A 13,765-nucleotide genomic window follows, 5' to 3' on the forward strand; every position below is an offset into this window, starting at 1 on the left:
ATTCTGTTTGACCATGTTCCTCTCCCTATGTCCTTTTGCTCAACACTGTCAGCACCATCCCACATTGGAGTTTTAACCACTTCAGCCTTAGAATACATCAATTGTGATCCTGCGGCTTTAGACAAATTCTACAATCTAATCCTATAGTCAAATAAACTACCATGAAAAAATCATGTGTTAGGTCTCCTAATTCGATAATGAACTGCTAGAGTTTACTATATCAATTCAAATTTAAAAAATTTTATTTTATGTGTATGGATACTTGGCCTCCATGTATGTATATGTCTGTGCACTACACATATGCCTGGTGTCCATATAGGCCAGAAGAGGGCATCGTATGTCCTGGAACTGGAGTTAGACTGTTTTGAGCTGCCATGTGGGTACCAGAAACTTATATTGGGTCCTTTAAAGAGTAGCTACTCTTTACCAGAGACATCTCCCTATCCTGGATAAATTTAAACTCCTACTCCTGATATTCAAAGTCACATATACCCCCATCTCTCCTAAAATGTTTTATTTTTCTTAACAAAGGCTCTTGTTCTGTATCTGTAGCTGGCCTTGAACTTGTAATATTCTTCGCTTGGGCATGAGCCACCATATATAACCCCAAGATACTTTCAGAATTTCATCTTAGACAAAAATGACCAGGCCGCTTCCCCTCTGGGAAATCACCTCATGTAAAAGTTCTAGAGGCATGTACAATTTTCTAAGGATTTTTCAGAGATGCTATCTAACAGTTATGTTTTGATTCAGGGGCGAAAAGCTCAAATTGAGGAGCAGTCATGTTAGTGTGACCACTCATGCTTTTGTAAATAACTTATGCTCCTCTACTAAGTAGCTTACTGCAATGACTTCCATACTATGCATCATCCTTCTCATTCTATCACCACATGCTAACAACCATGAAAGACAGAGCTCAGAAGCTATTCTTCTAGGTATTTAAACGTAGAATCCGAAAAGCCTATTCCATCCCTGCCAACATGTTGGTCTACTAAATTTATGACTGATGGTTAATTCTGATTGTCAACCTGATTAGATTAAGAATCACACAGATGCCAGGAGGTGGTGGCACACGTCTTTAACACCAGCACTCTGGGAGGCAGAGATAGGTGGTGGGATCTCTGGTTTATAGAGTGAGTTCCAGGACAGCCAGAGTAGTTACAAATAAAATCCTGTTTCAAAAAACAAACAAAAACAAAACCCCCAAAAAAGAAAAGAAAAAAGGAATCACATGAGGATTAAAAAAGACCTCCTTGACCAAACAGAAGACCTGGATATCAATCCACATATCTTCGAGCACCTAATCCTTGATAAAGAAGCAAAAAATATGAAATGAAAAAAGAAAGCACATTTAACAAGTGGTACTGGCATAACTGGATATCAACATGTAGAAAAAGGAAGATAGACCCATATCTATCACCATGCACAAAACTCAATTCCAAATGGATCAAAGACCTCAACATAAAGCCAACCACACTGAACCTTATAGAAAAGAAAGTGGTAAATACACTTGAACGCATTGGCACAGGAGACCACTTCCTAAATATGACCCCAGCAGCACAGACACTGAGAGAAACAATTAATAAATGGGACCCTCTCAAACTGAAAAGCTTCTATAAAGCAAAGGACACAGTCAACAAGACAAAACGACAGCCTACAGAATGGGAAAAGATCTTCACTAACCCCACATCAGACAGAGGTCTGATCTCCCAAATACACAAAGAAACTTAAGAAACTGGACACCAAAAGAACACATAATCCAATAAAAAAAAATGGAGTACAGACCTAAACAGAGAGCTCTCAACAGAGGAATCTAAAATGGCTGAAAGACGCTTAAGGAAATGTTCAACATCCTTAGTCACCAGAGAAATGTAAATCAAAACAACTCTGAGATTCCATCTTACACCTGTAAGAATGACCAAGATCAGAAACACTGATGACAACTTATGCTGGAGAGATTGTGGGGTAAAGGGAACACTTCTGCATTGCTGGTGGGAATGCAATCCCTTTGGACGTCAGTGTGGCGATTTCTCAGAAAGTTAGGAAAAAAACCTTCCTCAAGACCCGTAATACCACTTTTGGGTATATATCCAAAGGATGCACAATTGTGCCACAAGGACATGTGCTCAACTATGTTCATAGCAGCTTTGTTTGTCATAGCCAGAACCTGGAAACAACCTAAATGCCCCTCGATCGAAGAATGGATAAGGAAAATGTGTTACATTTACACAATGTAGTACTACACAGCAGAAAAAAATAATGACAGCTTGAATTTTGTAGGAAAATGGATGGAGCTAGAAAACATTATTTGGAGTGAGGTAACCCAGACACAGAAAGACAATTATCACATGTACTCACTCATAGGTGGTTTTTAAAGATAAAGCAAAGAAAGCCAGTCTACAAACCACAATTCCAGAGAACCTAGACAACAATGCAGATACTAAGAGAGACTTACATAGATCTAATCTACATGGGAAGTAGAAAGTAGAAAAAGACAAGATCTCCTTGTCATGGGCACCTTGGGGGAGGATTGAACGGGGGAGGGGAGCAGAGAAAAATGTAGAGCTCAATAAATATCAATAAAAAAAAAGACCTCCTTGAAATGTGTAGGTGAGTACTTCTAGAGACAATGTTTAATACATATTGAGTGTTCTGATCCAATGGACTGATGCATAAGAACATAACAACATTACCGGGAGGTGGTAAAAGTTAGAGGGGGTGGGGCCTAGCTGGAGGAAGTAGGTCATAAGGATGTGCCCTTTTGGTTGTATCTCTTTGGCCTCTTCTCTATTTCTTTCTTTGCTTGGATTCCAATATTAAAGTCTTAAAATGTGACTACTTAGGTTGAGACTTTTTTCTGTTTATGGAGGCAAGATCTCACAAACAGCCTGAACTGGTTTTGAACTCTTGGTATTCTTCCTTGGGTCTCCTGAGTGCTGGGAGTAGAGGTGTGCATCACCCCGCCAAGCTCAGCTTCTGGTGATTTTAAAAAGGAATTATAATTAAATGGAAACAACATAAAAAGAAAAGCCCAAATGCCATTTCTAAGGGAGCAGGATAGGAGAAAGAATGTGAAAAAGTTAATTTACTAAAGAACAAAAATCAATGAGAGAACAAAATAAATGGAAAACTATGATTATCATTAAACCAAATCCAAGCTAATCAGTGATAACAACGAATATAAATGAAAGCGTTTCCAAGTAAAAATAAACCTCAAACCAAATACAGAAATAAGGAAACAGATTAAAGCTCATAAAATCTTTAATGTGAAGATTTTAAAATTATAGTCTGATATCTCACTCAGAAAACAGAATTCTAAACTTGATTTCAAATTTAGTTCTTTATTAATTACCTGCCTTGTTGCTTCTACAACATACCAGAAAAGGACCAACCTATGGATGGAAGGAAGGCCTTATTTTGGCTCATACCTTGAGAACACAGTCCATAATAGCAAGGAAATGAGGAGGGCAGGAGAGTGAGGGCTGCTACATTGTATCCAAGCCACGAAAGGTGATGGATGCTGCTGTTCAACCCCTTTTCTCTTAGTCGGTCCTGGACCCAAGGACTTGGGTTGGTGCTGTCCACATTTAAGGTTTGCCTTCCAATCTCAATTAACTTAATCTAGAAAATTCCCCACAGAAATGACCAAAAGTTTCCTTTTTTGAAATCTCACCAGGCTGATATCAGTATTAACCATAATAAGTTCATACTACAGAGAACATGTTTAGCCAAGAGCTCATGTTGAGCTTTCTTTTAGAATGAGAGTTTAAAGTTTAAAATCTAGGTGAGGGAATTATATTAAAAGACCAAAGAAGGAAAAGGTATAAATCACTGTAAGAAATGCTTCAAACACTGTAAATCTCAGTATTTTGACAAAGTTCTTACCAATATTAGAAATTACAGTCTTACATATATATGTTCTACATATGCTTATAATCTATCAATTCCCAGAGGCATATATCTAATTAGTGGGAAAATACCATTTACTATAACCTCAGTTCTATATTAATTATACTTATTTAAGAGGTTTATAATTCTGATCTTACATAAATGCCTAGATAAATAATGAGGTAAGATTCATGAACCCCATCCTTCTGTTCTTCCACCACTTTGATGAACTTTAGCTAGTCAAAGGTCACTTTTGTTATAACTAACATGATCTCAGTGCAGCAGAATCATTTGTGTCCTCAACTCCACCTCGACAGCAGGATAATGCTCTGCTTCTTCTCTGCCCCTTTACCTTCATTTCCCCTTGTTGCTCTTCTCAAAATCTCTATGTTTTCTAATAGAAATATGTTTTTATTTTATCTTCATCATTTATCCACTTTAGAGACTTGAAGAAAATACTAACTACTGTCAGGGCTGAAGGCATTTTGACCCTCTTAAGCTGTTGCCTGACATACAACAGCAATTACGGGTATTACAACTTGAGCCTGTGGATGCTCGAGAAAGGCAATGAGGCAACAACTGCTCAGTCTTTATTTCTTCACAAAATCCAATTTTTCATTTAATTTCAAAATTCATGTTAACAATTACACTTATTTATGGAGCATATAACAAATGTACTGGCTGTATATCATTTTGTTTTTACTGAACCTACATTTAAAAGCTCAAATTAAAAAGGAAAAAAAATCAATAAAATAATGTACAAAATCTTTTTAAGGATAATCTCAATCCAAAAATTCATGAGGGGGAAAAGAAATCCTTGTAACTGTAACAAAATGCATTCCAGCAGTCCAGAGGACAGATTCATAGCCTCTTAAAAACAAGGTTACTTTTGTTTTCTCCCATTTTGAGACAGTATCTCACTGCAGCCTACACTGTCCTTGAAGGCTCAGCAGTTCTCCTGCCTCACTCTCTGAAGTGCTTGGATTATAAACATGGGCCACCATGCCTTGGGCAACAAGATCATTTTGAAAGACATCATACAGTAGGCTACATATCCAATGAATAAGGTGTCTGGCCAGCCAGTGCTACACAGAGACCTGTCCCAAAACAAAAGAAAAAGTGTGGCCAGGCACAGGCATTTCCAATCATTACTAGAGGTCAAATATTTCAAAGAATTCTCAGCATTTAAAAAAAAAATTCTGAAATTTTGGATCATTTTCTACTATAATTAATAAAATATAAACATAGCAGAGTCAGCAAAAACAGTTCTGAATTTAAAAATGAAATTTATATTTTGATATTACTTTGTTGAAAATTTTTATATAGCAGTTTTTCCTGAAATATTTAAGAACTGGAGGGAAATCATTTATCATGAAATTTATCAACATGCATTCCCCATGCCTATAACTTTATCTCATGTTAGCATAGCACAGCTAACAAAAATCAGGAATCTGAAAGCACCTTACCTGCATGCCACACTGCTAACACGATTTACAATTCTCCACTGTCCAATAGTCAAAAAAAAAAAATCAAACATTGTGTGTAGTGGCATTTCAATTGTATTTTAATAAATAAATACTGCCTGCAGATCTGAGAGTAAAGCAGTTTCACTGGTCAGCCTTACAGACCAGGTTATGGTAACACACACCTTCAATGCCAGTAACCACACTAGTTGCCATAGAAACTGAGCAGTATGTGCCTTTTATCACGGTGGTGCATGCCTTTAATCCCAGCCCTGGAGAGGAATATAAAACAGTAAGAAACAGCTCTCAACACATAGTTTCATTCTGAGATTCTGGGAGGCAGGATCGCCATTTCAGACTGAGGTCGAGGTAAAAGCCAGTGACTGGCTGTTTTGCTTTTCAGATCTTCAGGTTGAACCCCAATTTCTGACCCTAAATTTTTATTAATCGTGCTTCATTTGGTGCCCAACTTGTTGGGGTACGAATTCACGAAAATGCCATTTGCCTGAGGCTTTTTAGCCATCAGCTGAGGTCAGAGTTGGGAATGGAATTCCAGCTCTAGGAGCTGAACCCAAACCTAGCCACCTGGGTTTGGGAGAAAAACTAGTGCTCCCAGATCCCATATGCCCTGGCTTAGCTTCCACGTAAAGATGGAAAACACACAGAGAATCTGGATACTGTATGTTGTGTTGTCTTTGAATTGTTTGACTGCTCATGAAAAAGCAACAGTTGCTAAAAGACATTAATGCTGCTGGATTAATCCAACCTATATATTTTGAAAATGCCTTGACTTCAAGATTTAAGTCAAAAGATAATGTTACTTTGAAGAAGAGATTTTGTTTTTGTTTCCAAAAGAAGTGAGAGGCTGTGGATTCATTCTGGGTTAAGAAAAATAAGGTTTGATGAAAATGCCTTGACTTCAAAATTTAAGTAAGAAGATATGTTACTTTGGAAAAGAGGTTTTGCTTTTATTTTCCACAGGAAGTGAGAGGCTATGGATTCATCCAGGTTAAGAAAAATAAGGCTTGATCAAAAAAGAAAGACCCCCTAAAAAATCTCCAATGGGAACAAATGACCCAGATGATCAATGTTTCAGAGTACATTTGTTGCAGTTTCCTCTGAATTCTACATCCAGAACAGCTTCAAGACTGCTGGCTGAAATGATCCAGCCTCATAGAATACTCCAGTAAGCACTTGGCTATAATCCAAAATTTTCTTTGGGTCTCCGTTAAGATTATCAGCACCCCAATCAGCAAGAAAGTAGCCTAGAAAACTACACCCGCATTTCAAAAAAAAACCTAAACAAAGAAAATTAGATTCAAGGTTCTTGTTTTTTTTGGGGGGGGGGGTGGGTGGAGGCCAGGCAGATAAATGTTTATTTAGATGCCACACTTGTGTCTTTTAGAATGGTTCCATGAGTGTTCTATTTTATCTCCTGCCACTGAGATATTTAAAGAGTACAGTCTCGTCAATTTGTAGAATGCCCTCTAATTTAATTTGTTTAGTAATTTGTGAGTTTGGTTTAAACATAAATGCTGAACAAGAATACATCCCAGAAAAGCCTTTTGTCCTTTTCAATGTTGTTACAGCCGGAATAATGCACTGTTAGCGCATATATGATGGCAGTAGCAATAACTACTACTCTGGTAAAAATCCATCGTATTTTAGCATCAGAAATTTTAATACTGTTCCCTTCATAAATAATTTCGAGGGACATACTCTGACATGACCTAAGGATTCTGGCTCCCTAATCGAGCATTAGCCTCCCTAGTTTTTCCAATGTTAAACCAAGTGCTAACTATTTGCTAGTTGGCATTCTACAAACAAGGAGAGCTACCTCACCTTTCTTCTTCATTTATTCATTGTTGTCAAGGTTTTAACTTCTTGTATGACACATGAAGGCAACATTATTATTATAAAATTTTATTTGGATTCCCAAATATCCTAGGTTTGGCCAATGGGAGTGCTTTTGATCTGGCTCAAATATTTAAATTCTCTTAAATATTTCCTTTACCTTGTTGTCAGGTAATGAAAACTATCTTATTTGTTAAAAGGAAGATGGATAAAGGCATATGGAAGGGAAATCCACTGATATATATTTTTAAAATGTACATTTAATACATGTATACATCAAAATTCCAGCCAATAATTTTCCTCATTATATGTACATATATTCGTACCAGGCATTGGTGGTGCATGCCTTTAATCCTAGCACTCAGGAGGAAGAGGCAGGCAGATCTATGAGTTCGAGGCCAGCCTGATATACAGAGCGGTTCCAGGACACCAGGTCTATTATACAGAGAAACCCTGTTTCGAAAAAACCCAAAAGCGGGCTGGAGAGATGGCTCAGTGGTTGAGAGCATTGCCTGCTCTTCCAAAGGTCCTGAGTTCAATTCCCAGCAACCACATGGTGGCTCACAACCATCTGTAAAGAGGTCTGGCACCCTCTTCTGGCCTTGAGAATATTGTGTGCATAATAAATAAATAAATATTTAAAAAAAAAAAAGAAAAAACCCAAAAGCTACACAACAACAAACAAAACAAAGCAAAAAAAAAAACAACCCCAAAGCAAACAAAAAAACAAAACTCATACATGTACACACAAATATTTGTATATTAGTATTCTCACTAGTAATACTTCTTTCCTCATGCTAGTCCTTTTTCTCCTTTCCTTTTTTTTTCTTTGCATTTTTTTATTGAGAAAAGGAAGAAAAAAAAAACAAGTTTCCACCTCCTCCCAGCCTCCCATTTCCCTCCCCCTCCTCCCACTTCCCTCCCCCTCCTCCTACCTTTCTCCCCCTCCCCCCACTCCTCTCCCCCTCCCTCTCCAGTCCAAAGAGCAGTCAGGGTTCCCTGCCCTGTGGTAAGTCCTAGGTCCTCCCCCCTCTGTCCATATCTAGGAAGGTGAACATCCAAACTGGCTAGGCTCCCACAAAGCCAGCACATTGTGTAGGATCAAAACCCCGTGCCATTGTCCTTGGCTTCTCATCAGCCCTCATTGTTCGCCATGTTCAGAGAGTCCAGTTTTAACCCATGCTTTTTCAGTCACATTCCAGCTGGCCTTGGTGAGCTCCCAGTAGATCAGCTCCACTGGAGAAACTCAAAGCCATCCCACTAAACTCAGGAACACGACAAGGCTGTCCACTCTCGCCATACCTCTTCAATATAGTGCTTGAAGTTCTAGCAATAGCAATAAGACAACATAAGGGGATCAAGGGGATTCGAATTGGAAAGGAAGAAGTGAAACTTTCGTTATTTGCAGATGATATGATAGTGTTCATAAGCGACCCTCAAAAACTTTTTTTTTTAAAAAAAAATCTTTTGAGACAAGCTCTTAGGTAACTCATGCTACTTCCAATTCATTATATGGTTTTGAACTCATGATCATCATGCCATCATCTTGTCAAGTGTTGGAATTATAAGAATTCTAAGTATAAATTATCATGCCTGGCTTCTAATTAGTTGTGTTTTCTATGTTATGGGTAAACAATTCTTAAGACAATTTTTATTAACATTTTCTTACATTATTTAGCACGCACTCACACATGCACACCAGCCACACCAAGTGTGGAGATCAGGGAACTCTTTCTGTAATGCAGGTTGTCAGACTGGTGGCAAGCACTTTTACATACTGAACATCCCACCAGCCCAATGCTTAAACAATTATGAATAAATTAACAGATACATGATAATATAAGCGAACAAATTCTAACTCTTAGTAAAAGGATATTGTTAAACACCAGAATAAACTATGAGTTTAAACAGAAATCTATATGGAGAAATTAACACAGATATGTGCACATGTGTTAGACAGGGCTGACATGTATTTCACTGAGGGAAACTAGGCATAACCAGAAGCCAGAGCATGGTTGGTTCCTAAACATTTTCTAAAAAAAAAAAAAAAAAAAAAAAAAAAAAAAAAAAAAAACAAAAACAAAAACAAAAAACAAAAAACAAAATTTAACCAAACTCCCTTTACAGAAAAGGCTAATAATTTCAGGTTTAAAGCAGCATTATAATGTAAGATGAGACTGTAGCTTAAAAATTTTTCGACATTTTCTTACTGAGACATGCAGCTATATACAGCATCTATGTGCACTAAGAATTACCGCACACTGACTGTAAGACGACTGCCGTTCCAGCACCAATACTTCCCACATAAAATGGTAAATGTGCCAAATTAAGAGTGGTACTCTTGTCATACCCTTTAATATATACACGTAAAGAAGGAATTTTCATGCCTTACTGAGTATTTCAGATATCCAGTGCTTAAAGAAAAGTAAAAGTCCATGCCTCAAACATAACTGACTGAACATGTACTAACTACATAGACAGCCCTTTGCAAATATACAAAATGTCTCTTCATCTGTCATTTTTTTCTTTCCTTAGAGTTCTAATTAACTACAGTCACCAAAAAAGTAAGTAAGGGTAAGAGTTAGAAAGTGACCATGCTCAGTTTTACAACAGTGAATTGTTATGGTTACCTATTTTATTATTAGCTATCTTTAATACCCTCTTGCTTTATCAACTTTATATGTATACATAGAAAAAGAAGAAAAAAGACAGTATATAGAAGGTTTGGTGCTATGTGCTATTTAAAGCATCTACTCAGGAACTTAGAATTTACTTTCCTGAAGCTAAGGGTGGGAGACACAAACGAAGACATCATTTTTTTTTCTTCTAGGAGCTTAAATTACAGGAGGTTTAATGCAATCTGATGATGTGTGATTCACTTTGAGGAAGAGTGAACTTAAAGACATCAATCTGACTACACCGCCATGAAATGGCAAACCGGTTTAGTTTCAAGCATTTACAAAAAATGCTTAAGAGTCAACCTTAGCTGGGTATGGTGTATACCTTTAATCCCAGCACTGTAAAAGCAGAAACAGGAGGGTCTCTCTTGGCCTAGTCTACATAACAAGCCTGAAGCCAGCCAGAGCTACATAGTGAGATCTTGTTGCAAAACAACCATCAGAAATAAAACAAACAAGAAGTCAACCCCACTTCACAACATTTCCCATCAATCACAAGACACGGCATTTACAGAGATGCTGGTAGGACAAGAAGTTCATTTAGTGATTGTTATTTTCTAGACAGTTTTCAGAATAAGGTAAAAACAACTGTTGGAGTTGTTTTCCTTTAAAGACATTTTGGAGATGAAGAGATGGCTTAATGGTTAAGCACTTCTGAGTTTTGTTCCCAGAACCTTATGGCAGCTCACAGGCACCTGTATCTACAATTCTAGGGCATTCAATACTTTTCTGACTTCTGTGGACACTTGCACATGTGGTCTACTTATACACATGCAAGAGAAACAATCATACACATAAATATAAAAAATATTTAAAAAGCTAGATTTTATAAAGTTATAGCTAGCTACTTTTATGGCCTCTTCTGGAAAAATAAAAAGAATTTTTCATTAAACACAAGCCCAAATGAAAGATATCTTAAATTGCTAAAGGGCATAGAATTAGATCTAATCTATTTCTTACTTAGGCCTATTTTGCATGTGCCATTATTTTTCTCCAAAGTCTTTCTTTCAAACCATTCCAAATGTATGGACTACATCAATGGCAAAGGAGGAAACACCAGAAATAAACATGGCCCTTTAATGAACACATGCACATACACACACACATCCCCCAAAAGCCTGTATTTTAATTTTCAGGTACAACAGTAAAGAAAGTTGCCAATTTTGGGATATGTTATCCCTATTATCATGTTGTACATTATTTCAAGGATCAAGGAATTTTAGAGAAAAGAATACATAAAGCAGCATGGCTTTGATGCTACTTAAACAATGTCTTAGATCATCAACAGGTAACTGCCTTGGATATTTATAGTCCACCGTAGTTAGAATTGAAACTGAAGCATATCAAAAAACAATTCAGCGTCTTACCACAATCATTTCTGAAGGTTCTAATACAAGACAATCACATCCTCTTTTTCCTCCAAACTGCTTACCAAAACTACAAAAACAGAAAAACAATTTCTTTAGCAGAAGTTACAATGAAATTTTAAAATGGGGAAAAATAAACAAAAACTCTGAGACGTTAACCAAGAAATTCTAATCTTCTTGGAATTTTCTAACAAAAACAAAACACACACACACAAGAGTTCCTCTTAATTGCTCAAATATAACAATTCAGCATAATTTTTCTAAAATTTCTTTCTTTACTTTGTTCCCATAATTGTTTATAAAAAATATTAGCCTAACCTCAAACTCTAAACACTTAACCAAGACTAAGCTAAAATAAAACCATTTATGATATGATACTATAATTGTTTTATAATTTTTATAACTGTTACATTCGACAACAGACATAGAAACAAAAAACTTTTAGTAAATAAAAAATACGGATAGACAAAATGATGTACGTTTTAAAAGTGTTGCCAGCCACCAGCCATTTCTGAAATGAACCCTAAGCAAGACCACACTGAGAGAAGTGCTCCATATGCTTCACCTGAGAAAGATTTCTGAACAAATAAAAACTAGAAAGAAAAAAAGAAAAGCTAGGCTTTAAAAAGATAAAGTATATTATTTTTTTTAAAAAAACAAAGAAAGCAGAAAATAATTTGTCAAACACATGAGACACAAAGATTAACTGTAGAGAGTATACTTAAACTTGAGAACAACCTAAAACAGTAGTACTGTGATCATCTATAAAAATATGTAAGTAATGGGGCTGGAGAGACAGTTCATAGGGTAAAAGCACTTTTTGCTTTTACAGAGAAGCTGGGTTTGGTTCCCAGCAGCCACATGGTGGTTCACAACCTTCTGTTAACTCTGTTACTAGGGGATTTTACACTCTCTTGTGGTTTCCACTGGCACCAAGCACACACATGTAGACCAAATGCTCATACATATGAAACAAAAAATCTATCTAAGTAAAATATTGCTTCTATATTAAGTAACTTAAAGGGTAGGGGAAAGATACCAATAATTAACGTAATACAAAGTAATTCAAATTAAATACAAAGTCATTTATAAGGAAAATTATACAACTTTACCAACGAACTGCAACCAGGGCTCAAATGTATAGTGTGACAAGCAGCATATACTTTTAAGAGAAGGCTCAAAATTGTAGTTAAACAATTTTGCAACATATAAGATTTGTTAGAAATAATTTACAACAAAATCCTAATCAAAATTTAATGAAAGTAGAGGGGACTGGTGACACATGCCTTTAATCCCAGCATTCAGAGGGGAGAGGCAGGTGGATATCTGAGTTTAAGGCCAGCCAGTGCTACACAGTAAGACCCTGAACTGCCCCTGCAAAAAAATTCCAATAAAATTACTTTTGAATGTAAAAAAAAATCACTTATTTTTAAGGAAAAGAAATATATATATTTTCTGAATTCAGTCTTGCATTACCTAATACATAATGCTAAATCTAAAGAAATTTCATGCAACACAGAATATTAGGAACTGTATATACTCTCTTAAATGAAAACAAAAAAAAAACATTAAAAAAATATGTGCAGCAAGTTTCCAGATACTAGAAGATAGGCAGAATAGGGGTAGCATCTCTGAGAAAGTAGAAACAATGCGGACCCTGTGAAATGCTTAGCTTACTATCCTTCCTACAGGTATTCTCAACACTACCCAAGAAGCAGCTACTGAACTAAAAGACAGCGGCTGAATTTTTTGGGGGAAAAATGCTTCAAAGTTTTCAAATTTGCCAAGTTAGAGCATCAGAAGAGATGGAGAGGCAGAGAAGACATATAAAGAGAGGAAGGGAGTGGACACATACACAGTTTATGCACTTTGGGAATCTCTGGAAAGGTCCTTGAGTCTGAAGTTGAGTATTATACTGTGGTTCACAGCATATACAATGGGTATGTGAGAAAAAAGAGTCAACTGCAAAGCACATAACACACGGATATTTAGTATCATTCTCAGAAATGCATTTTTAAATAATGACATTACAGTCCTGAGGAAGTGCTGAATTTGATCTCTCAAGTTTAAAAGGCTCAAAATAAATTACTAACTGAAGCAATATAACCAAAAATGTAATCCAATTACATAAAATGTACGACATCTGACATTAAGTTAATAAAATAACTATTCTCTTCAAATTTTACAGATCCAATGCAATTACAATAAAAGAAAATCCCAAAAAGTTAATCTCAAAGACTGACACAACACTCCAACAATCCAAAGATTTATACAGAAATGTTAGGAATCTACTATAATTGAAACAAAGGTGGAAAACAAATCTGGAGTGTCCACATTATCAAACTGCATGAAAGAATGATATTTCAGATGATGAAGCAGTGGGCCAAGTCAAGGAAACAGGCCAAGAAGAACAGATAAGCCCACACATAGATGCTCCAACTGATATTTTTGTTTGTTTTGTTTTTGGCTTTTTCAAGACAGGGTTTCTCTGTGTAACAGTCCTGGCTGTGCTGGC

General features: G+C 36.4%; 1 protein-coding gene across 11 annotated transcripts in view; it reads right to left on the bottom strand.

Annotated features, from left to right (window-relative positions):
* The window catches only part of Rapgef6 (Rap guanine nucleotide exchange factor 6), a 173,726-nt gene that overhangs the window by 112,665 nt on the left and 47,296 nt on the right, over positions 1–13,765 (bottom strand). For 10 of the 11 annotated variants that reach the window (XM_075992594.1, XM_075992587.1, XM_075992592.1 and 7 more), the window contains exon 5: positions 11,251–11,320. The exons of the other annotated variant lie outside the window; for it this stretch is intronic. In XM_075992594.1, the coding sequence (XP_075848709.1) occupies positions 11,251–11,320 (70 nt within the window). The remainder of the gene's footprint in view (positions 1–11,250; positions 11,321–13,765) is intronic. 11 annotated transcript variants of the gene reach the window in all.

This window comes from Microtus pennsylvanicus, chromosome 11, assembly GCF_037038515.1.
Source record: "Microtus pennsylvanicus isolate mMicPen1 chromosome 11, mMicPen1.hap1, whole genome shotgun sequence".
Classification (NCBI taxonomy): domain Eukaryota; kingdom Metazoa; phylum Chordata; class Mammalia; order Rodentia; family Cricetidae; genus Microtus; species Microtus pennsylvanicus.